This window comes from Erythrolamprus reginae, chromosome 8 (genome assembly GCF_031021105.1).
Source record: "Erythrolamprus reginae isolate rEryReg1 chromosome 8, rEryReg1.hap1, whole genome shotgun sequence".
Lineage (NCBI taxonomy): Eukaryota > Metazoa > Chordata > Lepidosauria > Squamata > Dipsadidae > Erythrolamprus > Erythrolamprus reginae.
Window position 1 is genome coordinate 10,568,763 of NC_091957.1, and position 27,792 is coordinate 10,596,554.

At 43.7% G+C, this 27,792-nt stretch overlaps 1 protein-coding gene across 1 annotated transcript; it reads right to left on the reverse strand.

Moving 5' to 3' along the window:
• Window positions 1-216: 216 nt before the first annotated feature.
• Window positions 217-27,792, reverse strand: SLC27A4 (solute carrier family 27 member 4). The gene is given in 15 exon segments (XM_070758799.1): window positions 217-474; window positions 4,101-4,247; window positions 4,901-4,991; window positions 4,993-5,066; window positions 5,926-6,063; window positions 7,867-7,993; window positions 10,833-11,042; window positions 14,337-14,446; window positions 15,336-15,427; window positions 15,558-15,627; window positions 16,443-16,601; window positions 18,174-18,568; window positions 25,234-25,400; window positions 27,362-27,473; window positions 27,644-27,792. Coding segments are annotated over 13 exon segments (1,932 nt in total). The 5' UTR covers window positions 25,395-25,400; window positions 27,362-27,473; window positions 27,644-27,792; the 3' UTR covers window positions 217-316.

Genomic DNA, 27,792 nt, shown 5'->3' on the forward strand with positions numbered 1-27,792 from the left:
TAAAGCCGGTGCTACGAAAAATCATCCACGCTTGCTGTAAATCAGACAATTTAAAAAAAAACAAAACCTAATTTTTGTGGTGCCCTTTTCGGGAAATGCTAATTGTAATCCCCCACCCTACTAGCCTGACATCACATTGGGAGAATGATTGGCAACCATCCGAAACTGTTTCGGAAACCCGAAACTCAGAAACTGACTTGGTCGTTTCCAGTTTTCCAACCCCATCGTAATCCCAAGTCCCTGAACTGAAGGATGCGATGAGTTTCCAAGAATGTGGGGCAGGAATGTCCGTTTGATTTCAAGCGCACCCCTTTTTTTACAGTTTGATGTGTCCCGACTGGATCTTTCCGAAGGCTTCTTCATTCAACGGCTTATACTGGCATTCTCGAGGGTCCAAGTAGAATAATTTATCTTTTACCACCGTGGGATCGTAGCCTTCTTTGCGCAGGTCAACTTTCTGGAATTTGAAGGTGCCTAAGAGGAAAATTGCAGGGGAGGGGGAAGGAGGAAAAAAGAAGCCACAGACACTATTAAGGAGTAGGCAGAGTGACCCCCGAGTTATCAAGGAGATAACCAGATTGCTATAAGAGAGAGCCACAAACGTGACTCTTTCTCTCTCTGTTATTTCTCTGTTTGGTATTGCTGATTCATTGTGACTGCTGTAGTAAGAACTGTGCGTTTGGTGATAGTTTATGTATTTGTAAGCGAAAACAAGACTTGGGAAGAGCCTTCTCTGTTGCAGCCCTGATCCTCTGGAATCAACTCCCCCTGGAGATTAGGACTGCCCCCACCCTCCTTGCCTTTTGCAAACTCCTCAAAACTCATCTTTGTCGTCAGGCATGGGGTAATTGATTCCCCTGGGCTGCTTCCACTTTACGCATGGCCTGTATGAGATGTACGATTTTTTTTTTTATATTAAGGGTTTTAAATTGTTTTAGTATTGGATTTGTATTGGTTTTGTTGTGAGCCGCTCTGAGTCCTCGGAGAGGGGGTGGCATACAAATCTAATAAATAAATAAATAAATGAATGAATGAATGAATGAATGAATAAAATAAAATAAAAATAAAATAAAATAAAATAAAATAAAATAAAATAAAATAAAATAAAATAAATAAATAAAATAAATAAAATAAATAAAATAAATAAAATAAATAAAATAAATAAAATAAATAAAATAAATAAAATAAATAAAATAAATAAAATAAATACAATAAATAAAATAAATAAAATAAATAAAATAAATAAAATAAATAAAATAAAATAAATAAAATAAAACAAAACAAAACAAAACAAAACAAAACAAAAATAAAATAAAATAAATAAAGTATTGAGAGTTATCAACTGATTTAACTGTGCATGACCGGACTGTTTAACTTGACTACGATCTTTGCTAAAGTAAATAGTTTATTAGATTTGTATGTTTTATATACTTTAAATATTTTATATACTTTAATGTACCTTTTTTTTTGTATGAATGAACTGTTAATCAAATCTCCAGACTATCTGTTGGATATCTGTTGGAATTCCACATTTGTTTTGTGCTTGTGCATCAACAACAACAACAGGGTTGGAAGGGAGCTTGGAGGTCATCTAGTCCAACCCCCTGCTTAGGCAGGAACCCCTACACCACTTCAGACAAATGGTTATCCAATATCTTCTTAAAAACTTCCAGTGTTGGAGCATTCACAACTTCTGGAGGCAAGCTGTTTGACTGGCTAATTGTTCTAACTATCTAACTTTTCTAAGTTGCTTCTCTCCTTGATTAGTTTTCACCCACTGCTTCTTGTTCTACCCTCATGTGTTTTGAAGAATAGTTTGACTCCCTCTTCTTTGGGGCAACCCCTGAGATATTGGAAGACTGTTATCCTGTCTCCCCTGGCCCTTCTTGTTATTAAGATAACCATGCCCAGTTCCTGCAACTGTTCTTCATATGTTTTAGCCTCCATTCCCTATCTATCTATCTATCTATCTATCTATCTATCTATCTATCTATCTATCTATCTATCTATCTATCTATCTATTGGATTTGTATGCCACCCCTCTCCGTGGACTCGGGGCGGCTAACAGTGGTAAAAACAGAATGTAAAAATTCAGTACTAAAACCACTAAAAACCCTTGTTATAAAACTAATCATACATACAAACGTACCATGCATAAATTGTAGAAGCCTAGGGGGAAAAGAATACCTTAGTTCCCCCATGCCTGACGGCAGAGGTGGGTTTTGAGGAGCTTACGAAAGGCAAGGAGGGTGGGGGCTGTTCTAATCTCTGGGGGGGAGTTGGTTCCAGAGGGCTGGGGCCGCCACAGAGAAGGCTCTTCCCCTGGGCCCCGCCAAATGACATTGTTTAGTTGACGGGACCAAGAGAAGGCCCACTCTGTGGGACCTAACTGGTCGCTGGGATTCGTGCGGTCCCTGAGATAATCTGGCCCAGTGCAATGAAGGGCTTTATAGGTCATAACCAACACTTTGAATTGTGACCAGAAACTGATCGGCAACCAATGCAGACTGCGGAGTGTTGGTGTGACATGGGCATATTTAGGGAAGCCCACGATTGCTCTCGCAGCTGCATTCTGCACGATCTGAAGTTTCCGAACACTTTTCAAAGGTAGCCCCATGTAGAGAGCATTACTCTTTCTAGAGTCTCAACATCCTTTTTGCATCGTGGCGACCAAACTGAATGCAGCATTCCAAGTGAATTAACCAAAGTGGTATTAACACCGACACACCCGTTTTTGGCTTGTGAACCCAAAAAGGTTTGCCATCACTGTTGTAGGGTCTCCTACTCGAGCAGGGGGTTGGACTAGAACAGTGTTTCCCAACCTTGGCAACTTGAAGATATCTGGACTTCAACTCCCAGAATTCCCCAGCCAGCATTTGCTGGCTGGGGGATTCTGGGAGTTGAAGTCCAGATATCTTCAAGTTGTCAAGGTTGGGAAACACTGGACTAGAAGACCTCCAAGGTCCCTTCCAACTCCGTTATTCTGACGTTCTGGTCCTTAGGATGAAAGAAACCACCTCAATGACACAATACCCAACCGTATTGGTTATGACCTATAAAGCCCTTCATGGCACCAGACCAGAATACCTCCGGGACCACCTTCTGCTGCACGAATCTCAGCAACCGGTTAGGTCACACAGAGTTGGCCTTCTCCGGGTCCCGTCGACTAAACAATGTCGTTTGGTGGGACCCAGGAGAAGAGCCTTCTCTGTGGCGGCCCCAACCCTCTGGAACCAGCTCCCCCCCAGAGATTAGAACTGCCCCCACCGTCCTTGCCTTTCGTAAAGTTCTTAAGACCCATCTCTGCCGTCAGGCATGGGTGAACTGACACATCTCCCCCGGACCTATACAGTTTATACATGGTATGTGTGTATGTTTGCTTTTAATAATGGGGTTTTTAGCATTTTTTAAATTATTAGATTTGTTCTTACATTGTTCTTGTTATTGTTGTGAGCCGCCCCGAGTCTACGGAGAGGGGCGGCATACAAATCTAATAAATAATAATAATAATAAAAAGTATAACATTGGTTGCCAATCAGTTTCCGGTCACAATTCAAAGTGTTGGTTATGACCTATAAAGCCCTTCATGGCATCGGACCAGAATATCTCCAGGACCGCCTTCTGCCGCACGAATCCCAGCGACCAGTTAGGTCCCACAGAGTTGGCCTTCTCCGGGTCCCGTCAACTAAACAATGTCATTTGGCGGGACCCAGGGGAAGAGCCTTCTCTGTGGCGGCCCCGACCCTTTGGAACCAACTCCCCCCAGATATCAGAGTTGCCCCCACCCTCCTAGCCTTTTGTAAGCTCCTTAAAACCCACCTCTGTCGTCAGGCATGGGGGAATTGATACTTTCCCTCCCCCTATGCTTGTAAAATTTATGCATGATATGCTAGTATGTATGATTGGTTTCTAAATTGGGGTTTTAAATTAACTTAAATATTAGATTTGTTTACGTTGTATTATTATTGCTGTGAGCCGCCCCGAGTCTGCGGAGAGGGGCGGCATACAAATCTGATTAATAAATAAATAAAAATAAATAAAATAACTGTGCCCATGATGCAAACCATCACAGAGCTTGTTTTAACTGGGCAGGGACTCACTTGTCTGGTGCACTTCCTTTAGCAACCGCAGGAACACCGGACGTGCGTAGGCGGGCAAAGATTTCTTCATTTCTGTAGCAAACCGCTCCAAGTCGCAGGAGTGATCCGTATCTACCACAGCAGCCATGCCAGCTTTCCCTTCGGTGCCTAATAACAATAACAATAACAATAATAATTGATGTTTTCCATACCAGGTGTTGTGGTTAGCTCTGGCCCAGCTCCTGCCCCAAGGACTGTGGATGTGGGGGAGACATCCACATGCTGCAGGCCTGTTTTGCCCCCGGTGGAATCTGCTGATGAAGGCTCCTCTGACCAAGAAGACATGAGTGACAGGCAGGAGGAGAGTGGGGCAGACAGCTCAGAAGGAGATCAATCATCTAGCTCCTCCTTGGATTCAGAACAAGAGTTAATGATACAAATTTGTACCAATGTTTAAATAGTCCTTTTGTTTTCTGTATTCCCTTCCCCCATTTATTTGTAATAAAGATTATATATTTTTTTTAAAAAGGTAAACCCATAAATAATCAGTAAATAAATAAATGAATAATTAAAAGAACAATGAAGTAAGTCTGAGTAAATAAATCAGCAAATAATAAGCAAACAAATAAATGAACAATCAAATAATAAACCAATACGTAAATAAACAAATAAATAAGTGAATAAATGAATGGGTAAGAAATAAATAAATAAATATTTGGGAGTTCTCTATCCAAGATGGAGTGTGAGGGGTGGGGCGGGAACCCCATTCCCAGATTCCAATTCTACCCTCCTGACCCTTGCCCATCGCCGTGCCCACTGACCTGGTACCGCCACGCCGTACACCACCACATCCGCCATGGTGAGGATGCGGCTCAAGGTGCCCTCCACCTCCGTGGTGGAGACGTTCTCGCCCCTTCCAGCGGAAAGTGTCGCCCGTGCGGTCTCGGAAATACAGGTAGCCCAGTTCATCCATCACCAGGACATCACCTGTGGGACGACATTATTATTATTATTATTATTATTATTATTATTATTATTATTATTATTATTATTATTATTATTATTATTTATTAGATTTGTATGCCGCCCCTCTCCGTAGACTCGGGGTGGCTTACAGCAATGATAAAAACAATATACAATGACAAATCTAATAGTTAGACTCTAAAATAACAATAATACATTTAAAAAGCCTAAAAAACAAGAAACCCCAATATATAAAAAACATACATACAGTCATATCATACATAGAAAACTACATAGGCAGGGGGAGATGTTTCAGTTCCCACATGCTTGACGACAGAGGTGGGTTTTAAGGAGTTTGCGAAAGGCAAGGAGGGTGGGGGCAGTTTTAATCTCTGGAGGGAGCTGATTCCAGAGGGTCGGAGCCGCCACAGAGAAGGCTCTTCCTCTGGGTCCCGCCAAACGACATTGTTTAGTTGATGGGACCCGGAGGAGACCAACTCTGGGGGACCTAACCAGTCGCTGGGATTCGGGCGGCAGAAGGCGGTCTTGTAGATACCCTGGTCCGGTGCCATGAAGGGCTTTATAGGTGATGACCAACACTTTGAATTGTGACCGGAAACTGATCGGCAACCAATGCAGACTGCGGAATGTTGGAGTAACATGGGCATATTTAGGAAAGCCCACGATTGCTCTCGCAGCTGCATTCTGCACGATCTGAAGTTTCCGAACACTATGAGGGTCACACTGAAAGTTCTATTCTATTCTATGATACATCCTAATTTCGACGCATTTTTCCAGCTCTGACTCAACAACCTTTGGCCTTTTTCTTTTTGTACAGGTGAGAACTATAACACCCCAAAAGAGGAATGGAGGAAAGTCTCACCTGAGAGGTAGGCGGAGTCGCCTTTGCTGAAGACATCTTGGGCAATCTTCTTCTTGTTGGCCTCGTGGTTGAGGTAACCATCAAAACGTTGCAATGGGTCGCTTTGCACAATGCGCCCCACCAGCTGGCCTGGTTCTCCTGTGGACAAAGAAGAAAAAATAGGCTGGATTTGAGATATTTCAGGGTTCTGGAGGTCCAACCAGGGTCTCGAAAACTGAGGTCAGCTTCTTTTTTTTATTAAGTTTTATTTGCAGTTTTTCTTAAACAACTGATTTTTTTTGTGTGGACACTGTAGGGACTGGGTTAACATATTTTGCACACAGTGTTCATAGGAATAATACAATTACATATTAAAATAAATTATCTTCCAACTTCTAACCTTAATATGCCTATTATAATTGTAATATATTCTTTTATATACTTTTTTTTTTTAAAAAAAATAATTTTTGTTAGTACATAATCTTAAAAAAAAATACAAAAAAGAAAAAAATTCAAACAAACATTACACAAAAAACCCACAAACGAAACAATACAGGCTGCATTTTCGGAACCCTGCAGAGCTCCGCTATTTCCCAGTCATTCTCGCCGCGACATCCACCGGAAGTCGATCTCGAATGCTGAGGTCTTTCTGAAGCTTGCAGCAAAATGTAGCTTGAAGGAATCTAAGAAGCTTCCACCCATCAGCCCGAGAAGAACACAATTAAATGCATGGGTGGGTGGTAAATCTCCTGTGGCTACCTCCTAGGGCCCATTCGTTTGTGTCTTAGAAACATAGAAACATAGAAGATTAACGGCAGAAAAAGACCTCATGGTTCATCTAGTCTGCCCTTATACTATTTCCTGTATTTTATCTTAGGATGCATATAAGTTTATCCCAGGCATGTTTAAATTCAGTTACTATGGATTTACCAACCACGTCTGCTGGAAGTTTGTTCGAAGCATCTACTACTCTTTCAGTAATATAATACTTTCTCACGTTGCTTCTGATCTTTCCCCCAGCTAACCTCAGATTGTGTCCCCTTGTTCTTGTGTTCACTTTCCTATTAAAAACACTTCCCTCCTGAACCTTATTTCACCCTTTCACATATTCAAATGTTTCGATCATGTTCCCCCTTTCCCTTCTGTCCTCCAGACTATACAGATTGAGCCCATGAAGTCTTTCCTGATAAGCTTTATGCTTAAGACTTTCCACCATTTTTGTAGCCCGTCTTTGGACCCGTTCAAATTTATTCATATCTTTTTGTAGGTGAGGACTCCAGAACTGAATGCAGTACATGGGGTCTCGCCAGCGCTCTATACAGCGGGATCACAACCTCCCTCTTCCTGCTTGTTACACCTCTAGCTATGCAGCCAAGCATTCTACTTGCTTTCCCTACCGCCTGACCGCACTGTTCGCCCATAGCGGTCTTAAGGGATCTCTCCGCCTCCTCTCTACCCATCGCCATAGTTCCCTCTAAGCTGAGCAGTGAGCAATCGCTCACTTAAAAATCATCATCAACTCAGAGTTTTCCAAACCTGCCCAGAAGCCGAGAGGGAAAGAGTGAGAGGGAAGGAGAGAGAGAGGAAGAGAGAGAAACAGATAGAAAAAAGAGAGGAAGGAAAAGAGAAAGAAAAAGAATGGGAGTAAGGAAGAGAGAAAGAAAATCAAAATCTAGTTTGAAACTAGCTCAACTATTTAAGTGGCATTTTGATATTGATAGAGTTGCCCTATTATGAGCTCACTGTGATAGACACACAGTACAGTATTTTATTTTGAAATTCTCTGAGGCAAAACAGGGTGGGGTTTTTATTTATTTGTTTGTTTGTTTGTTTGTTTGTTTATTATTTCTGTGCCGCCCAGTCCCGAAGGGACTGCCGCTCAGACACTATACTTTTCCACCACCCACCACCCCCAAACAATTAGAGGGAACACTACCCATCGCCACCACTTTCTGTCCTCACCTGGTTTACACCGAATGCAGAGCCCATCGGGTCCTCGGAGCAGCTCCATGGTGTCTTCGTTGACTCGGATGAGCTTGATGGGGTAAACGTGGGGAAGTATTCTGCTATTGAAGCCACACGCCCCCAACTGTAGAGGGGGAGAAACGTAGAGGACATGGATCAGAAGAAGAACGGGGAGGCCTTGTTTACGTTCCTCTCCCCGCCTGGAGCTTCCCAGGACACCTTCTCCTCTGCAGGCTTCGGTGCTTTCTGAATTGGGCGGTTGGCATTTCATGTCCCAACTAGGAATGTCATCTTCATCCTCAAGGTCATTCCATGCCTCCCCCATCCTCTTCATAGAAACATAGAAGATTGACGGCAGAAAAAGGTCTCCTGGTCCATCTAGTCTGCCCTTATACTATTTCCTGTATTTTATCTTAGGACGGATCTATGTTTATCCCAGGCATGCTTAAATTCAGTTACTGTGAATTTACCACAACTGCTGGAAGTTTGTTCCAAGCATCTACGACTCTTTCAGTAAAATAATATTTTCTCGTGTTGCTTCTGACTTTCCCCCCCAACTAATCTCAGATTGTGCCCCCTTGTTCTTGTGTTCACTTTCTTATTAAAAACACTTCCCTCTTGAACCTTATTTAACCCTTTAATGTATTTAAATGTTTCGATCATGTCCCCCTTTTCTCTTCTGTCCTCCAGACTATACTGATGGAATTCATGAAGTCTTTCCTGATAAGTTTTATGCTTAAGACCTTCCTCCATTTTTGTAGCCTGTCTTTGGACCCGTTCAATTTGATCAATATCTTTTTGTAGGTGAGGTCTCCAGAACTGAACACAGTATTATTCCAAATTATTCCAAATCCATTGATCTATACAGCGGAATCTCAATCTCCCTATTTCTGCTTGTTATACCTCTAGCCATGCAGCCAAGCATTTTACTTGCTTTCTTTTTGTAGGTGAGGTCAAAAATGGATCCGAAAGAAACGAGAATAAGGAAGGGGGATTCTAAATATATATGTTTTTGTAGGTGAGGTCTCCAAAACTGAACACAGTATGTATTCCAAATGTGGTGTTATACTTATACAACTTATACAAGATGTTCCAGAGGTGGCATCTCCCACCAACAAGATTAGCAAAGATGAATACAAAAGGTATTCGGTCTGTTGGAAGTGTGGGATGTCACCAGATAAATATTATCACATGTCATAAATCACAAAAAATTTGGACAATAGCAAAACATTGGTTGGAAGAAATTTCAAAAATGCAATTAGACTTAAAGCCAGAATTTTTCCTACCAAGGATAAGAAGGGACACATATAAGAAAAATACCCCCTATCCAACGCTGCAGCAAGACTTGCCTATGTTCAACATTGAAAGAATACCGTGTTTCCCCGAAAGTAAGACAATGTCTTACTTTCTTTTTACCCCCAAAAGCCCCACTACGTCTTACTTTCGGGGTATGTCTTACATTGGAAAAAAATTGAAAGGGTCGCGTTCCCGAAGGCATCTCCCCAGAGTCCAGAAGGGCAGCCGCGGGACAGGAGCCTCGTGAGCCCTTTTCCAAGTTCAACCTCAGGGCTCCAAGCGGCGTGCACGTGTGGAGCCGCAGACGCGTGTCGGGGAAGCGTGTGTCTGGAGGGGAGGAGCCGCTCTGCACAGTTGGGCAGCCCCACCTGCCTGCCGGAAAGGAGGCGGGCGAAGGAGGGCGCAGCTCCGGCCGCTCGCCTCGGAGCCGGTCGGCCTCGCTGGCCGCTTGCAGCCGAGCCTCGGCAGGACTCGGTTGCTGGGACGAGCGCCTTCGCTGCAAGCCGCCGCCCGCTCGGCTCGCTTCGGACCAGCGCCGTCCTTCGCTTTGCCAAGCCGGGGAAGAGGCGGTGGCGCCGCGGCGAGGCGAAGGCGAGGGGCGCGGGGAGCTTGGAAGCGACGTCATTGGGCTCCCCCCCCTGGCAATACCCCCGTGTTTTCCCGAAAGTAAGACATATGTCTTACTTTCGGGGTACGGCTTATATTAGCCGACCCCCCTGAAACACCCGATACGTCTTACAATCGGGGGTGTCTTACTATCGGGGAAACAGGGTAGGAATATACCCACAGAAGAAGTAGTTTTATATAAAATATTAATGTGTGCAGAGATGGACAGACTAACACTTGATTTAAAAGGGGAAAAAAAATGAGACTGAATATTATGAAACTTGGAATAAATTATATCACTGGTGAGAAGACAGGAGAACCAAGATTTCAAATTAAGGAAAGCCTATGGGGAAATCACATATTTGTAGTTTCTTTTTTGTTATTTTTTGTTGTGTGTTTTATCAATAAAAAAATAAAAAGGACCCCCCAATCATTGTCCTCCTCCTCTTCCTCCTTCCTCTTTTCTTTTTCTTCCTCCTCTCTGCAAACCCGACTCCCTTCTAGCACTGATGTTGTTCTCTAGTTGGGTAACGAAACGTCTAGAGGAAAACCACCCAGCTAGGGAGCATCAAAGACCCCACAGTTCTCTTCCTCCTGCTGCTGTTCTTCCTCCTCTTCCTTCCTCCTCCTCCTCCATTCTGCAAAACTCACCCCCTCCCAGCACTGATAATGTTCCCTAGATGGGTAACGAAACGTCTAGAAGAAAACCACCCAGCTAGAGAGCATGAAAGACCTCACAGTTCTCCTCCTCCCCCCTTTCTCCTCCTCCTTCATTCTGCAAAATCCACTCCCTTCCAGCACTGAGAATGTTCCCTAGATGGGTAACGAAATATCTAGAAGGAAACCACCCAGCTAGAGAGCATCAAAGACCCCACAGTCATTCTCCTCTCTGCAAACCCCACTCCCTTCTTAGCACTGATGCTGTTGCTCAGCTGGGTAACGAAACGTCTCCAAGAGAACCACCCAGCTGAGAGAGCACCGAATGGCCTCCCCAATTCATCCCTGAGCTCCAGAGGGCTTTTGTTCCTCCTCTTGGGACTCTCCTCTTTTCTTCTTCCTACCTTGTTGTCAAAATTCCCGACGCTGCAATTGCACTCGGTGGAGCCGTAAAACTCGGCAATCTGAGGGATGCCGAAGCGCTCGCTGAACTCCTTCCAGATGGAGGCCCGCAGGCCATTGCCCAGCGCCATTCGAACTCGGTGCTGACGCTCCACCTCTTTTGATGGCTGGTTCAGCAAGTACCGGCAAATCTCTCCGATGTACTGTACAATCTGAAAGCCACAAGAGGCAAATTATTATTATTATTATTATTATTATTATTATTATTATTATTAATAATAATTTGTTCTGCTGGGCTTTATGGTATGAGTCTCCTGCAAATTCAAGGGTACAAATTTCAGACACACACACACACACACTTGAAAGTTCAAAAACAATGTTCTTTATCACAAAAATTCAAAAGAAACAAAGCACCCTTTTTGTACTGCAAAGAGCACTCGTCCCAAACAATCCCCCTTAAGTACTTAACTAGCAGCTGTGAAGAAACGTCACAGCCCTCCTTCTTCCACGAAGTGAAACACACACACAAAGTCGTGAAAAGTCAACAAACAAAGTCCGGAAACAGCAAGGCACAGTCCTGAAGAACAACAATCAGATAATCTTCCACAACAGCCCAAGCCAGCACGCTGCTATTTATATCAGCAGTTCTAATTACTGGAGCCCCACCCAAACACAGGTGGCTTCTCTTATCTCCTGTAATATTTCCTCAATTGGTCTCTTCTATGCATAAGTCTGCGCCTGCGTGGGTCTAGCACTTCCTCATCCGAATCAATCGAAGATAATGGAGATTGGCTTCCTGGGCTCTGTGCCAAGCCCCCCTCCTCCAAGTAACCCCTACCTTCTTCTTCGTCCGAGGAAACTGCACTACCTGACTCTGTCGGCAATAAAACGGGCCTATGACATGTTGATCCACCTCCACATTCCTTGGGGCAGGAGCTGGGCCAGAGCCAACCACAACAACTATTATTATTATTATTATTATTATTATTATTATTATTAACAATACAACACAACAAACAAGATCACTATGCTGGATTTTGTATTTCATCACCAGTCAGGCGCTTCCCAAGCACCTAGGACTGTGTGATGTAGCGGTGAATTATTTTATCAATTCTGATGGTTTTCAAATGTCCACTAAGATCCTTTGGCATTGTGCCCAGCGTGCCAAGGAGCACTGGGACCACTTTCACTGGCTTATGCCGAAAGTCGCTACAGCTTGATTTTCAGGTCTTGATATTTCGCAAATTTATCTAGCGACTTCTCCTCAATTCTGCTGTCTCCTGGGATAGCGATGTCGATGATCCATACATTCCTTTTCTCCATAATCAGGATGTCTGGTGTATTATGTTTCAAAATTTGGCCAGTCTGAAGTCAAATGTCCCACAGTAGTTTTGCTTGCTCATTTTCGACCACTTTTTCGGACTTATGATCCCATCAGTTCTTTGCCACTCATAGATGGTACTTCTGGCACAAGTTCCAGTGGAGCTTTTATTATATTATATTATATTATATTATATTATATTATATTATATTATATTATATTATATTATATTATATTATATTATATTATATTATATTATATTATATTATATTATATTATATTATATTATTTATTTTATTTATTTATTTTATTTTATTATTTTATTATTATCTGTACAGTGTTCCCTCGATTTTCGCGGGGGATGCATTCCGAGACTGCCCGCGAAAGTTGAATTTCCGCGAAGTAGAGATGTGGAAGTAAATACACTATTTTTGGCTATGAACAGTATCACAAGCCTTCCCTTAACACTTTAAACCCCGAAAGTGCAATTTCCCATTCCCTTAGCAACCATTTAGATCATTACTCACCATGTTTATTTATTAAAGTTTATTTTTTAAAAAAATATTAAAGTCGGATGAAAGTTTGGCAATGACATATGACGTCATCGGGTGGGAAAAACCGTGGTATAGGGAAAAAACCCGCAAAGTATTCTTTAATTAATATTTTTGAAAAACCGTGGTATAGACTTTTCACGAAGTTCGAACCCGCGAAAATCGAGGGAACACTGTAGTTTGTTTTCAGACAGACCCAAAATGGCCTCGTTGAGGTACGTAGGTAGTTTTCTTTCTTTCTTTCTTTCTTTCTTTCTTTCTTTCTTTCTTTCTTTCTTTCCTTCCTTCCTTCCTTCTTTCTTTCTTTCTTTCCTTCCTTCCTTCCTTATTTATTGATTTATTTTACTTCTATGCCGTCCAATCCCGAAGGACGCAGGGTGGCTAATAGATTGAATCATGAGGTGGTTTGTTTTCCCCCTCAGTCAGAAATATTTGTCGTTTTAAGATTGCGTTGAGATTTATGGCTTAGGTTTGTGTTTTTTTAGAAACCGCAACCCACGTCTAAACCTTTGCATAAATTTTGGAGATCAGAGACACCAACTCATTTGAATCCTGCATACAACAGATTAATTTTTTTCCCCTTCCCTGACAGGCCTTATTTGTTCCAGAAGCCTCCCCGTCTGCTTAGGCATCAAAATAAATTTAAAAATAAATAGAAAGGCCTTGCCAATGAGAGTTTCCCAGGAATGAAAGATCCGAGGTTCCAATTCTACGTGTCGGGCTGCCCTCGTTTCGTTTTTATTTTAAAGAGGAAAAAAACCTAAAGGGGTAGAAATGTGGGCCATTTATTAAATGTTTACCCTCCTTTGAGTGCACAAGCAGTAATGGGATATTTAAAAATCTGAAGAGGAAGAAAAGCCAGGATTAAGCTGGAAGGCAAACACGGGTCTGAGGTGGCATTTGATGAGCTAAGCTGCTCTTTTGCACGGCTAGTAATCTCCCTCTCTTTCTTCTGTCTTTCTTTCCTTCTCTCTCTCTCCTCTCTTCCTCTCTCCCCCTCCCTTTCTTTCTCCTCTCTGTTTTCTGCCTTATTCTTTCTTGCCTCTCTCTCTTCTTTCTCTCTTCCTCCATCTCTCTCTCTCCCTCTCTCTTTACTCTCTCCCTCTCTCTTTATTTCTTCTCTCTCCCCTCCCTCTCTCGCTTCCTCTCTCTCCCCCTCTCTCTTAGCTCTCTCCTTCTTTCTTCTCTCTCTCCCTCTTTCTCTTTATTTTCTCCCTCTCTCTTTCATCTCTCTCCTTCTCTCGTTTACCCTCTCCTCCCTCTCTCTTACGCTCTTCCTCTCTTTCTTCTCTCTCTCCTCCTCCCTCTTTCTTCTCTCTCCCTCTCTCTCCCCTCTCTGTACTTTCTCTCTCTTTCTTTTCTCTCTCCCTCTTTCTTCCCTCTTTCTCTTTATTCTCTCCCTCTCTTTCTTCTCTCTCTCCTTCTCTCGTTTACCCTCTCCTCCCTCTCTCTTACTCTCCCCTCTCTCTTTACTCTCTCCCTCTCTTTCTTCTCTCCTCCTCTCTGCCCTCTCTTTCTTTCTTCTCTCTTTCTTCTCTCTCTCCCTCTGCCCCTTTCTTTATTCTCTCTCTCCCTCTCCCTCTCTCTAACAGATGTGATCCCTCTTGCCGAGGGTCCCCCCCGCCATGCCTCACCGTGCAGTTGTACTTGACACAATCGTCCCAAAAGTGAGAGGCCGAAAACTTCCTCCTGATCACCACCGTCATTCCATGCAGGAGACACTGCCCGACCCCGACAATATTCCCTAAAGACGGAAGAAAGGGGGCAAAAATAAATAGTAAGTGAAGGAGGGAGGGAGGAGAGGGAAAGAAAGGGAAGGAGGAAGGGGAAGGAAGGGAGGGAGGAAAGAAGGAAGAGAGGAGAGGGAAAGAAAGGGAAGGAGGAAGAAGGCAGGAAGGAAAAAGAGGGAGGGAGGGAAGGAGAAGGAGGGAGGGATGGAAGGAGGAGAGGGAACGAAAGGGAAGGAGGAGGAAGGCAGGAAGGAGGAAGAGGGAGGGAGGGAAGGAGGGAAGAATGGAAGGGAGGTTGGGTGGGAGGGAAGGTGGGAGGGAAGGAAAGGAAAGGAGGGAGGGAGGAGGGAAGTGGGAGAGGGAAAGAAAGGGAAGGAGGAAAAAGGCAAGGAGGAGGAAAAGGGGGGGAGGGAAGGAAGGAAGATGGGAGGGAGGGAAGGAGGGAGGGAGGGAAGGAGGAGAAAGAAGGAAAGGGAAGGAGGAAGAGGGAAGGAAGGAAGGAAAAAAGGGAGGGAGGAAAGGAGTGAGGGAGGGAAGGAGCGAGGGAGGAGAGGGAAAGAAAGGAAAGGAGGAAGGAGGCAGGAAGGAGGAAGAGGGAGGGAGGGAAGGAAGGAAAGAAGGGAGGGAGGGAGGAGAGAGAAAGAAAGGGAAGGAGGAAGAAGGAAGGAAGAAGGGAAGGAAGGGAGGGAGGGAAGGGAGAGAGGGAGGAGATAGGAATGAGAGGGAGGGAGGGAGGAAGGAAGGAAGGAAGGAAGGAAGATAGATTATGGCTGACTTTCCTCTTTTTTGATACCTTACTTGGGGAGGGCTATTTCAGGAAGACAGGGAGCAAAGGGAAGAAACAACCACAGGGGAAGAAAAATAAAAGTGTGGGGAAGGTGAACCCCAGAGTGTTGGCGTTACCTGCCGCGTGGTAGAGAGGGAGGCTGTCATAAACCACATCATCGGGTGTCATGCGAAAGCCGCCGTAAACCAGGGTCGCCATCCGGAAATACCTGCTCGGAGAAAGGAGAGCCCCGAGTCAGTTTGGGTGGATGGGTCAGCTCATGTAGAGGGGGCTCTTGAGGAACAACAGGGAGCAAAGGAGATCCTAGCTGTGGGAAATCTCTCTTTCTTATCACTGACCTGCTGTGGACGATGATGGCTGCCTTGGGCAAACCGGTCGTTCCGGAAGTGTAAATGTAGAAGAGTTTATCTGGCAAAAAAAAGAAGGACATGGGATACTTTCAGGGAGTATGGAGAACTTGAAAAGTTAACAAAGAGCAACGGGGAACTTTGGGTATAGAAAAAGAACATGGAGATCTTATGAAGTTTACAAAGAACATGGAGAACTTTGGGGATTTACAAAGAACATGATGGGCTTTACAAAGAACATGGAGAACTTTTGGAATTGGCAAAGAACATGGAGAACTTCAGGAGTAAACAAAGAACATGGAGAACCAATGCGATTTACAAAGAACATGGAGAACTTATGGACTTTACAAAGAACATGGAGAACTTATGGAATTTGCAAAGAACATGGAGAACTTCAGGAGTAAGCAAAGAACATGGAGAACCAATGCAGTTTACAAAGAACATGGAGAACTTATGGACTTTACAAAGAACATGGAGAACTTTTGGAATTTGCAAAGAACATGGAGAACTTCAGGAGTAAGCAAAGAACATGGAGAACCAATGCAGTTTACAAAGAACATGGAGAACTCTGTGACATTGGCAAAAGACATGGAGATTTCCAGAAATTTGCATTCTGCAACCAGATCTATCTCTGGAGCACCAAGCCTCCATCATCCCAACCCTTTCCTTTCCTTGGAAGATTTCTTCTTCATTTTGAGGAGGTTCTTGGCTCTTCATGGCTCCCTCCTTCATCCTTCCCAGGGAAGACTGGGGGTTGAAGACAATCACCTCTCCACCCCCTGATGGGTGCCAGGCTAAGCCCAGGCAGAATGACAGAGCCATCTCTGGGAGGTGGGCACAGATAAAGACCAGTTCCTTGTGGGTTTGGGCACGTACCTAGGAATCCTTTGTCCGGTGGGTTGGGCGGCTGGCGCTGGGCCTTCTCAACCAGAGAATCAAGGTCTTCCACCCCAGGCAGGGAGTTGGCAACCTGCCGATTCCCAGAGCAGAAGAGACGGATGGATTTATCCAGAGAGGCCTGGACTTCGCTCAAAGCTGGAAGAAGAAGCACAAAGATAATTGTGGTCAGTTTGTGCAGTTACATGTGGGAGCTTGTGGGGTGCCTTGGGAGGTTTTTTTAATGACAACCCTGTGGGGTAGGCTGAAGGAAGAAGGAGCATCCCCGTTGGGTTTGAGCCATTGTGGATTTCAAACAACCCTTGCGCTTTGAAATTGCATTGGTGATCGCAGCCATCCTAGTTAAAGAAACAGATTAAAACAAACCGGAGCTTAGTGCAAATCACCATCATTGGGGCTCCTTCAAGAGGCCTGGGTTAAGTAGCAGAATAACAGAGTTGGAAGAGCCAATGTTAGCATGGGCCAAAAACATAGGCCGAAACATCCGCTTAGCAGAATGGGAGAAAACTTGGAACATCACCAGCAAAATAACCCTATCGGTGGCTTATAAGGAGAACTTCTACAAAATATTCTATAGATGGCACCTAAAAATAGAATAGAATATAAATTGGAAGAGAAGAGAAGAGAAGAGGGAACAGAATTGAAAGGAATAGAAATGCAATGGAATAGAATAGAGACTAGACTAGACTAGACTAGACTAGACTAGACTAGACTAGACTAGACTAGACTAGACTAGACTAGACTAGACTAGACTAGAATAGACTAGACTAGAATAGAATAGAATAGACTGGAATAGAAAGAATAAGGAAGAACCTTCTGACGGTGAGAGCGATCAACCAGTGGAACAGCCTGCTAGCAGAGGTTGTGAACGCCCCATCACCTGACACATTCAAAAGAAAATTGGACTGCCATCTGGTTGGGGTGGTGTAGGGTTTCCTGCTTGAGCAGGGGGTTGGACTTGATGACCTGCAAGGTCCCTTTCAACTCTAATAATAAATAAAATAAATAAAATAAATAGGAGAGTAGAATAGAACAGAGCAGAACCGAGTAGAATGGAATGGAATGGAATGGAATAGAATAGAATAGAACCAACCACCCAGAGAAGCAGGGACGAATACCAGACAAACAATCATCGGACCAGAATACCTCCGGGACCGCCTTCTGCTGCCTGAATCCCAGCGACCGATTAGGTCCCACAGAGTGGGCCTTCTCCGGGTCCCGTCAACTAAACAATTTCAGTTGGCGGTCCCCAGGGGAAGAGCCTTCTCTGTGGTGGCCCCTACTCTCTGGAACCAGCTCCCCGCAGAGATTAGAACTGCCCCTACTCTCCTTGCCTTTCGCAAACTCCTTAAAACCCACCTTTGTCGTCAGGCATGGGGGAACTGAGATATCTCCCCCGGTGCCTATATAATTTATGTATGGTATGTTTGTAGGTATGTCTGTTTAAAAATGGGTTTTTTAAACTATTTTAAATTTTAAATTGTCAATTATTAGATTTGTCAGGAATTGTTTTTATTGTATTGTGAGCCGCCCCAAGTCTATGGAGAGGGGCGGCATACAAATCTAATTAATTAATAAATGAATGAATCAATGAATGAATGAATGAATCAATCAATCAAGAGGAAAGCAATCCTGGTTGATCATTCGGGACCAATCCAGCTTCTGATCTCTCCTCTTCCACCCCTCTTCCCCACCTTGCCGTCACCTCACCTTCCGCCAGCTCGCTCCCAAAGATGACCGCCTTGGCGTGGGAGATCCTGACGCAGTGGGCCAAGGATTCCTGCCGCACGTTGGAATTCAGGAGAGCCACCTCCACCCCGATCTTGGCCAGCCCGAGCCAGAGGCCGACGTACTGGTTGCAGGACTCCATGAAGAGCGCGACGGCGTCGCCCGAGCGGAAGCCCTGCTCGTAGAAGAAGTTGGCCACCTGGTCGGAGTACTCGTCCAGATGGCGGAAGGTCCACGTTTCTCCCGTGGCTTGGAAGATGAGGGCCACCTTCTCTGGGTGCCTCTGCACCGTCTGCTGGAAGATCTTGGGGATGGTGACCCGGCGTTTCACGTACCACCAGATCTTCAGACGGGTTGACAAGACAGTTCTCGCCGTCCTATCAAGAAAGAGGATGACATGCAAAAGTGTTTGAGGTAGACACAGAGTTGGCCTTCTCCGGGTCCCGTCGACCAAACAATGTCGTTTGGCGGGCCCCAGGGGAAGAGCCTTCTCTGTGGCGGCTCCGGCCCTCTGGAATCAACTCCCCCCAGAGATTAGAACAGCCCCCACCCTCCTTGTCTTTCGCAAATTACTCAAGACCCACCTTTATCAACAGGCATGGGGCAGTTAAGATATTCCTTCCCCTAGGCCATTACAAGTTATGCATGGTATGTTTGGTTTTATAATAAGGGTTTTTAGTTGTTTTATTAATTGGATTGTTACATGCTGTTTTTTATCATTGTTGTTAGCCGCCCCGAGTCTGCGGAGAGGGGCGGCATACAAATCCAATAAATAATAATAATAATAGACCCAAGGTGGTAGACCCAAGCATTCAAGCAAAGACTGGTATGTGAATACAGGAATCCTCGGCTTACAACCGTAATTCAGCAACAATATTTCTTTCTTTTTTAAAAAAATAGTCTTTATTAGGTATATACAGTAGAGCGGTGACGGTGAACCTATGGCACGGGTGCCACAGGTGACACATGGAGCCATATCTGCTGGCATGCGAGCCGTTGCCCTAGCTCAGCTCTAACAAGCATGTGTTGGCCAGCCAGCTGATTTTTGGCTTGCACTGAGGCTCTGGGAGGGCGTTTTTGGCTTCCAGAGAGACACCTTTCTCCCAGCGCTTCGGGAACCCCTGCCCCGCCTCTCCTGCAGCCCCCTCGCTGACAGCCCGGGACAAAAGCGCTCCCAGGAAAGGGGCTGTGGCATTTCTGAAGTGCTCGGAGAAAACCTTCTCGCAGCCCCCTCGCTGGGAGCGTGGATGAGGAGGAGGAGAAGCCGCAGCCACAGCCGCCGCTGCAGCCACCGCTGCGGAAGGAGCCACGCCCCAAGGCAGGAGGCGGAGAAGGAGAAAGATGAAGAGAGGGGCGAATCAGGCGGGCGGGGGGCAGCGGCGAGAGGCCAGGGGTGCGAAAGGGCCGGAGGCGCCTGGGGGGCCGGGGGCGGCCGCGGCTCCCTTTCCTTCTCCCACCACCTATGTCTACTGCCAGCGACGGCCACTTCGGGAGAAGGAAAGGGAGCCGTGCCCCCACCCTGCCCCTGGCCACCACGGATGGGCCGGTGCCGAGCCTCTCAATTGTGGCTTCTATTCTATTTTATTCTATTCTGTTCTGTTCTCTTCTCTTCTATTCTGTTCTATTCTATTGTATGTACTGTATGGTTTTTAATTGTTGGGGTTTTTATATATTTTATTATTAGATTTGTCCCATTGTTATACTGTTTTTTATTACTGTTGTGAGCCGCCCCGAGTCTTCGGAGAGGGGCGGCATACAAATCTAATAAATAATAATAATAATAATAATAATAATAATAATAATAATAATAATAGTAATAATAATAATATTCATATACAGTATTGCCAACGCAACTGTTTGGACACATTCTTAACATGTATACAGATCCTCTCCACCTCAGCTTACACCGCATGGGTCCCAGTTTACCCAACGGAGGGAGAGAAAGATGTCCGATGACGACTGGAGTTATTCAATGGCAGTGCAATAGAGACTGGGCTCTGCCATGTTTTGACGACCTTCCTTGGCACAGTGGTTTGAGCCAATCCCTGCAAGTTGTTACGTGAGGGACACGGGCCGTTAAGTGAATCTGGCTTCCGCATTGGCTTTGCTTGTCAGAAGGTCGCAAAAGTGGATCATGTGACTCCGGGACACGTCATAAATATGAACTAGGGGCAATCATTTAGAATTTCAATTGCATGGCCATGGGGCTGCCACGGCGGTCATAAGTTTGAAAAACGGTGATAAGTCCCTTTTTTTAAGTGCCGTAACTTTGAATGGCCATTAAATGAATGTTATAGAATAGAATAGAATGCTGTGTCAACCAATCATAAACCAATCAATTATCCTCCGCCTAGAAACTAACAACCTAGTCTCTAACAAACAATTTGGTTTCAGAAAAAAATTATCCTGCAACCTGCAACTCCTTCACTGTAAAAACATACAGACTACACATCTTGATCAAATCTATAGATGCAATTTATATTGACTTCTGTAAAGCCTTCGACTCAGTGGTTCATGACAAATCACTTCTAAAACTCAAATGATACAGCATCTCAGGATCCCTTCATAGTTGGATAACTGCGTTCCTATCAAACAGACAACAAGTTGTTAAAATAGAGAGCGCCATAACTAATCCTGTTCCGGTTAAGAGCGGTTAAGAGCCAAGGTAGCGTACTTGGACCAACACTCTTCATTCCCTATATAAATGACCTTTGCGATCACATTAAAAGCAACTGTGTCCTCTTTGCCGATGATGTAAAACTTTTCAACACCACTGATAACACAGCTACTCTCCAGAAAGACCTTGACTTTGTGCCCGAATGGTCAAACATCTGGCAACTCCAAATCTCAACCAACAAATGCTCGGTCCTACACATTGGCAAAAAGAATCAGAACAGCAAATACAAGCTGAATAAACAAGACCTTACAGACAACCCTCACTGTGTAAAAGACCATGAAATACTCATATCAAATGACCTAAGTGCCAAAGCCCACTGAAACAACACGCCAAAAAGGCTTCAAGAGTTGTTAACCTAATCCCGTCGTAGCTTCTGCTCCGGCAATCTCACACTACTAACTAGAGCATACAAAACTTTCTCCAGACCAATCCTTGAATACTACTCATCTGTCTGGAACCCACACCGCATTTCGGACATAAACACTCTAGAAAATGTTCAGAGATATTTTACCAGAAGAGCCCTCCACTCCTCCACTCGCAACAGAATACCCTACGCAACTAGACTTACAATCCTAGGTTTAGAAAGCTTAGAACTACATCAACTTAAACACGATCTAAGCATAGCCCATAGAATCATCTGCTACAATGTCCTTCCTGTCAATGACTACTTCAGCTTCAGACACAACAACACACGAGTGAGCTCACAACAGATACAAACTAATGTAAACCGCTCCAAACTCGACTGCAGGAAATACAACTTTAGTAACCGAGTAGTTGATGCATGGAACTCACTACCAGACTCTGTAATATCATCACCTAACCCCAAAATCTTTACCCTTAGACTGTCCACTGTTGACCTCTCCCGATTCCTAAGAGGTCAGTAAAGGGCGTTCATAAGTGCACCTGAGTGCCTTCCCTCCCTTATCCTAATGGGTTTTTTTTACTAGTATCATGTATATGAATATTATTATATCTTTGCATACCACCAATATGTACTCGACAAAACAAATAAATAAGTAAAGTAAATAAAAAGAATAGAACAGAATAAGGGATAGAATAGAATTAAAATTAGAATAGAATAGAATATAGAATAGAATAGAATTAAAATTAGAATAAAATAGAAATTAGAATAGAATAGAAATTAGAATAGAATTAAAATTAGAATAAAATAGAAATTAGAATAGAATAGAAATTAGAATAGAATAGAAATTAGAATAGAATAGAAATTAGAATAGAATTAAAATTAGATTTGAATAGAGTAGAATAGGAATTAGAATAAGCAGGGACGAATACCAGACAAACGATCAAGAAGAAAACAATTCCCTAATCAAAGATCTGCCAAAGAGAAAACCACACAGTGACCAATACTGGCAGGGCAGGCTGCTGTATATATTGTTCGTATTATTGTTGTGAGCCGCCCCGAGTCTGCGGAGAGGGGCGGCATACAAATCTAATAAATAATAATAATAATAATAATAATAATAATAATAATAATATTTATTTCTTTCTTTCTTTCTTACTTACTTACTTACTTACTTACTTACTTACTTACTTACTTACTTACTTACTTACTTACTTACTTACTTACTTAGATTTGTATGCCGCCCCTCTCCGAAGACTCGGGGCGGCTCACAACACATGGAAACAAATCATAAATAATCTAACAAATTTAAAATTAAAAGATTTAAAAAAGACCCCATATACTAACAGACATACACACAAGCATACCATATATAAATTAAACATGCCCAGGGGAAGATGTTTCAATTCCCCCATGCCTGACGGCAAAGGTGGGTTTTAAGGAGTTTACGGAAGGCAGGAAGAGTAGGGGCAGTTTTAATCTCTGGGGGGAGTTGGTTCCAGAGGGCCGGTGCCACCACAGAGAAGGCTCTTCCCCTGGGGCCCGCCAACCGACATTGTTTAGTTGACGGGACCCGGAGAAGGCCCACTCTGTGGGACCTGATCGGTCGCTGGGATTCGCGCTGGGATTATTAATAATAATAATAATAATAATAATGTCAACTTTGGACAAGACTGTCCACGAATGCTGGAAACTCTGCAGAGGAAATTACTCATCGACAATCCCCTAAGCGTGCACCTCCAACCCACAACTTAGCAACTGTGCAGTGCACTGTACATTCACACATATACAGTCACACACACACATAAACCCACACCTCCTGTTTCATGTCGAAAGCAGGTGGAACAGCCTCGGCGGATGAGCCGTGGCGAACGTAACTGTCGGATGCTGATGGAACTTTAAAAAAATACACCTTGCACAACTCTGCCTGGCCTACACAAGTTGATTGTGGTTGTCGGCTTCCCCCGGCGTCCGTCTGACGAGTGTCAGCAAGCCTTTTGCGGTGTCTGCCGGTTCCCAGGTTCAACCTCTGCAGCGTTGCAAATTCTTGGCTCCTTTTATTATTCAAGGGTTTTTTTTAATTTGGCGGAAAAAAAACCGGTCGGGCCAGAAGGACGTGACTCCTTGGCACCGGCTTCAGGGGATTGTGGTGGAGATCGGGCACATTTGCGTAGAAAGTTGGCAGGCTTTAATGCCCGGAAGGGTCAGCTGACACAAAAATGGGTCTTGCGGGAAGATTTGGTAGCTGCCTTGAGGACAAATCACCCATATATATATATATATATTTTAAAGTAGCCGAAAGAGGTGGAATGGAATGTCATCCATTCCATTTTCGGCCAAGTCTAACTTGCATTTCAGGCAAAGCAAAAGGTTTTTGTTGATGGCGGCGAGCCTGCGGAACTCCCTGCCTCATGAAATCAGGCCGGCCACCTTTTCCTGACATGCTTTGCCAAACGATGAAGAGATTCCTTAACTGAGAAGGCGTTCGATGCAGAGGGCAGCCTACGCTGGGCTGATATAATCAGCCGGTTTCCTGAACCTGCCTTCTGTTTTTTTTCCCTTTTAAAACCTTTTCAACTTTGCATAAATGTTTCTCCCAAATCGGAGAGTCCCTTTGCAGAGGGAGAGTTAATCAATAAACACAATAACCCCCTGAAAAGCAGGACACCATGTCGAAGGTTACGCGGATGCAAAAATAAATAACATTTCAAGTTCATTTCTCCTCTTTAGAAAAACAAAGACAAAATGAGAAATGCAACCAAAGAAACATAGAAACATAGAAGACTGATGGCAGTCAGTCTTCTAACCACTGGGAAGGAAGGAAGGAAGGAAGGAGGGAGGGAGGGATGTAGGGAAGGAAGGAAGAGGAAGGGAGGGAGGGAGGGAAGGAAGGAAGAGGAAGGGAGGGAGGGAGGGATGTAGGGAAGGAAGGAAGAGGAAGGGAGGGAGGGAGGGAGAGATGGAGGAAGGAAGGAAGGAAGGAATAGTACATAGAAACAGAAGATTGACGGCAGAAAAAGACCCCATGGTCCATCTAGTCTGCCCTTATCCTATTTCCTGTATTTTATCTTACAATGGATATATGTTTATCCCAGGCATGTTTAAATTCAGTTACTGTGGATTTACCAACCACGTCTGCTGGAAGTTTGTTCCAAGGATCTACTACTCTTTCAGTGAAACAATATTTTCTCAAGTTGCTTTTGATCTTTCCCCCAACTAGCTTCAGATTTCTTGTGTTCACTTTCCTATTAAAAACACTTCCCTCCTGAACCTTATTTAACCCTTTAACATATTTAAATGTTTCGATCATGTCCCCCCTTTTCCTTCTGTCCTCCAGACTATACAGATTGAGTTCCTTAAGTCTTTCCTGATACGTTTTATGCTTAAGACCTTCCACCATTCTTGTAGCCCGTCTTTGGACCCGTTCAATTTTGTCAATATCTTTTCGTAGGTGAGGTCTCCAGAACTGAACACAGTATATTCCAAATGTGGTCTCACCAGCATTCTATATAAGGGGATCACAATCGCCCTCTTCCTGCTTGTTATACCTCTAGCCATGCAGCCAAGCATCCTACTTGCTTTTCCTACTGCCCGACCACACTGCTCACCCATTTTGAGACTGGGAAAGGAATGCCCCAAATATTATTATTATTATTATTATTATTATTATTATTATTATTATTATTATTATTATTATTACTACTACTACTACTACTACTACTACTACTACTACTACGTTTTGTAAGAGCTAACAAGTCATTTTTCCTTTAACCTGATTATCGAACAAGCTCATTTTAGGGCGCAGAACGAATGCCATGAAAGTTTGGCTTACCAGTAAGTCCTTGACTTATAACAGCTTGTTTAATGACCATTCAACCTTACAAGAAAAGCCCACGGGGAAGTGAGATTCACTTACCAACCCATGAGAAGGAGGGTCGTAGAACGGGACGAAGCTAACTTAACTGCCTCCCATAACAACAGAAGGAAGAAACGGTGTGACTTACGTAGCATCTCGTTTGATGGTCTTGGCGAAAATGCGCAGGAATTTCCATCCACCGGAGCCCAAGTAGAATATGAAAAGGGCCGGCACAATTTGAATCCAGGGCAGGTCAAAAAATAACCGGAAAATGACGGAGAATGAAAGGAGGCCTACCCAACGCATCATATTGGCCTGAAAGGAAAAAGAAGAAGAAGAAAAATAGAAATTTCCCCCAAGTCATCGGAGGTTTTGAAGAAGAAACTGGACAGCTGATGACCAAAAGGTCCCTTCCATCTCTAGTAATCTAAACCAGTGATTTTCAACCTTTTTTGAGCTGCGGCACATTTTTTACATTTACGAAACCCTGGGGCACATTGAGCGGGGGGGGGGGGGGGGGCGGCTAAAAAAAGTTTGGACAAAATAATTCTCTCTCTCTCTTCCCTTCGCTCTATTTCTTTCTCCCTCCCTCTTTCTCTCCCTTCCTTCCTCTTTCTTTCTCTCTCTCTCCATCCCTCTTTCTTTCTCTTCCTTCCTTCCTCTCTTTTTTGCTCTCTTTCTCTCTCCCTCCCTATGTCCCTCTATGTCTTTCTCTCTCTCTCCTTCCCTCCTTCTCTTTCTCTCTCTCTCTCTTGCTTTCTTTCTCTCTCTTGCTCTCTCTCTCTCTTTCTTCCTCTTGTTCTCTTTCCCTCTCTCTTGCTTTCTTTCTCTCTTGCTTTCTCTGTCTCTTGCTTGCTTTCTCTCTCTCTTGCTTTCTTTCTCTCTTCCTTCCTTCCTCTCTTTTGTGCTCTCTTTCTCTCTCCCTCCCTATGTCCCTCTATGTCTTTCTCTCTCTCTCCTTCCCTCCCTCTCTTTCTCTCTCTCTCTCTTTCTTTCTCTTGTTCTCTTTCTCTCTTGCTTTGTTTCTCTCTTGTTTTCTCTCTCTCTCTCTTGCTTTCTCTCTCTTCCTTCCTTCCCCTCTTTTTTGCTCTCTTTCTCTCTCCCTCCCTATGTCCCTCTATGTCTTTCTCTCTCTCTCCTTCCCTCCCTCTCTTTCTCTCTCTCTCTCTTGCTTTCTCTCTCTCTTGCTTTCTCTCTCTCTCTTGCTCTCTCTCTCTCTTTCTTTCTCTTGTTCTCTTTCCCTCTCTCTTGCTTTCTTTCTCTCTTGCTTTCTCTCTCTCTTGCTTTCTTTCTCTCTGAGCTTTGCGGCACACCTGACCATGTCTCACGGCACACTAGTGTGCCACGGCACACTGGTTGAAAAACACTGCTCTAAACCATCTCAATCTCTGAGGTCTCCTTTGCAATACTGTTATTCTACATTCTATTTTTCTAAAAAAAAAAAATTATTGAAAACACAAAACCCAAGACACAAGCAAACCGAAAACCCCCCATAACAACAACAAGATCAACAAGCTTAATATAAATTCATATTTACATTTCTGTTTCTACGATATCCCCTTTTTTCTTTAAGGTTAATTTAAATCTTTTTGCTTTTCTATCCAACTATAAAGTCTGCCCCGTACAATATAATAATGTTCTTTATCTTATTTGTTCTGTAGTTCTAGTGTAAGTTTGCTTAATTTTGCACATTCTAACATTTTCCTAATCACCATCTCTTCGCTTGGTATGTTTTCTTTTTTCCAATTCTGTGCGAAAACCAATCTCGCCGCTGTTAATATATGTGTTATGAAATAATAATCTGCCTTTCTATGTTGTCCTCTAAGAATTCGATTTCTGATTTCGATTCTATTTCATAATTTAAAATTTCCAACATTTGCTACATTATAATTAAGGCATCAAAGCGATGCAGATAGCATAAATCCAGTGCAAATATAGCAATAGCACTTATATACCGCTTCACAGTACTTTGCAGCCGTCTCTAAACAGTTTACAGAGTCAGCGTATCGCCCCCAACAATCTGGGTCCTCATTTTATACCCACCTCGGAAGGACGGAAGGCTAAGTCAACCTTGAGCTGGTGGTGAGATTTGAACTGCTGAACTACAGCCAGCAGTCAGCAGAAGCAGTTTGCTGTACTGCAATCTAACCACTGCAACACCAAGGCTCAAATATTTTTTTTTACCCGAATGAATTCATCTTTTCTTTGCTAAATCTGTTCCTTAAATTAATTTTGGAAAAACAAAACAACCCCATATTTAATTGGATGCAACATACTGTGAGAAATGCAGGCTCCTGATCTTTGTTAATCCTCCAATTATTGAATTTTTCCCTCTGCTTTCTTCTTTTCGCTTTTCCCAAAGAGAGACAATGCTGTTAGGATCATCACCTGTTAAAGAGAGTTTAAAAAGTCCCAAAGGTATAGGCCAAAAGTCCAAAGGTATTCCAGGACACAAGAACTGCTGCTGTTACAATAACTGCAATCGTTTTAATTATGATTTACGATTCCAGCCTTCCTGGATGAAAGGGAGATGCTATGCAAGATAAGATCCCTCTTACGTTTTTCATTGGTTGCTCATCTCTCAAATAGGCACGTTGATATCTCCAATCTTTATGCCGGTTATGACCATAATAAAGATTGATTCGAATCGATCTCTCCCAAACCCTGGGAGCTTCAGTAAAACAGCACCGATAAAACCTTTGCTCTC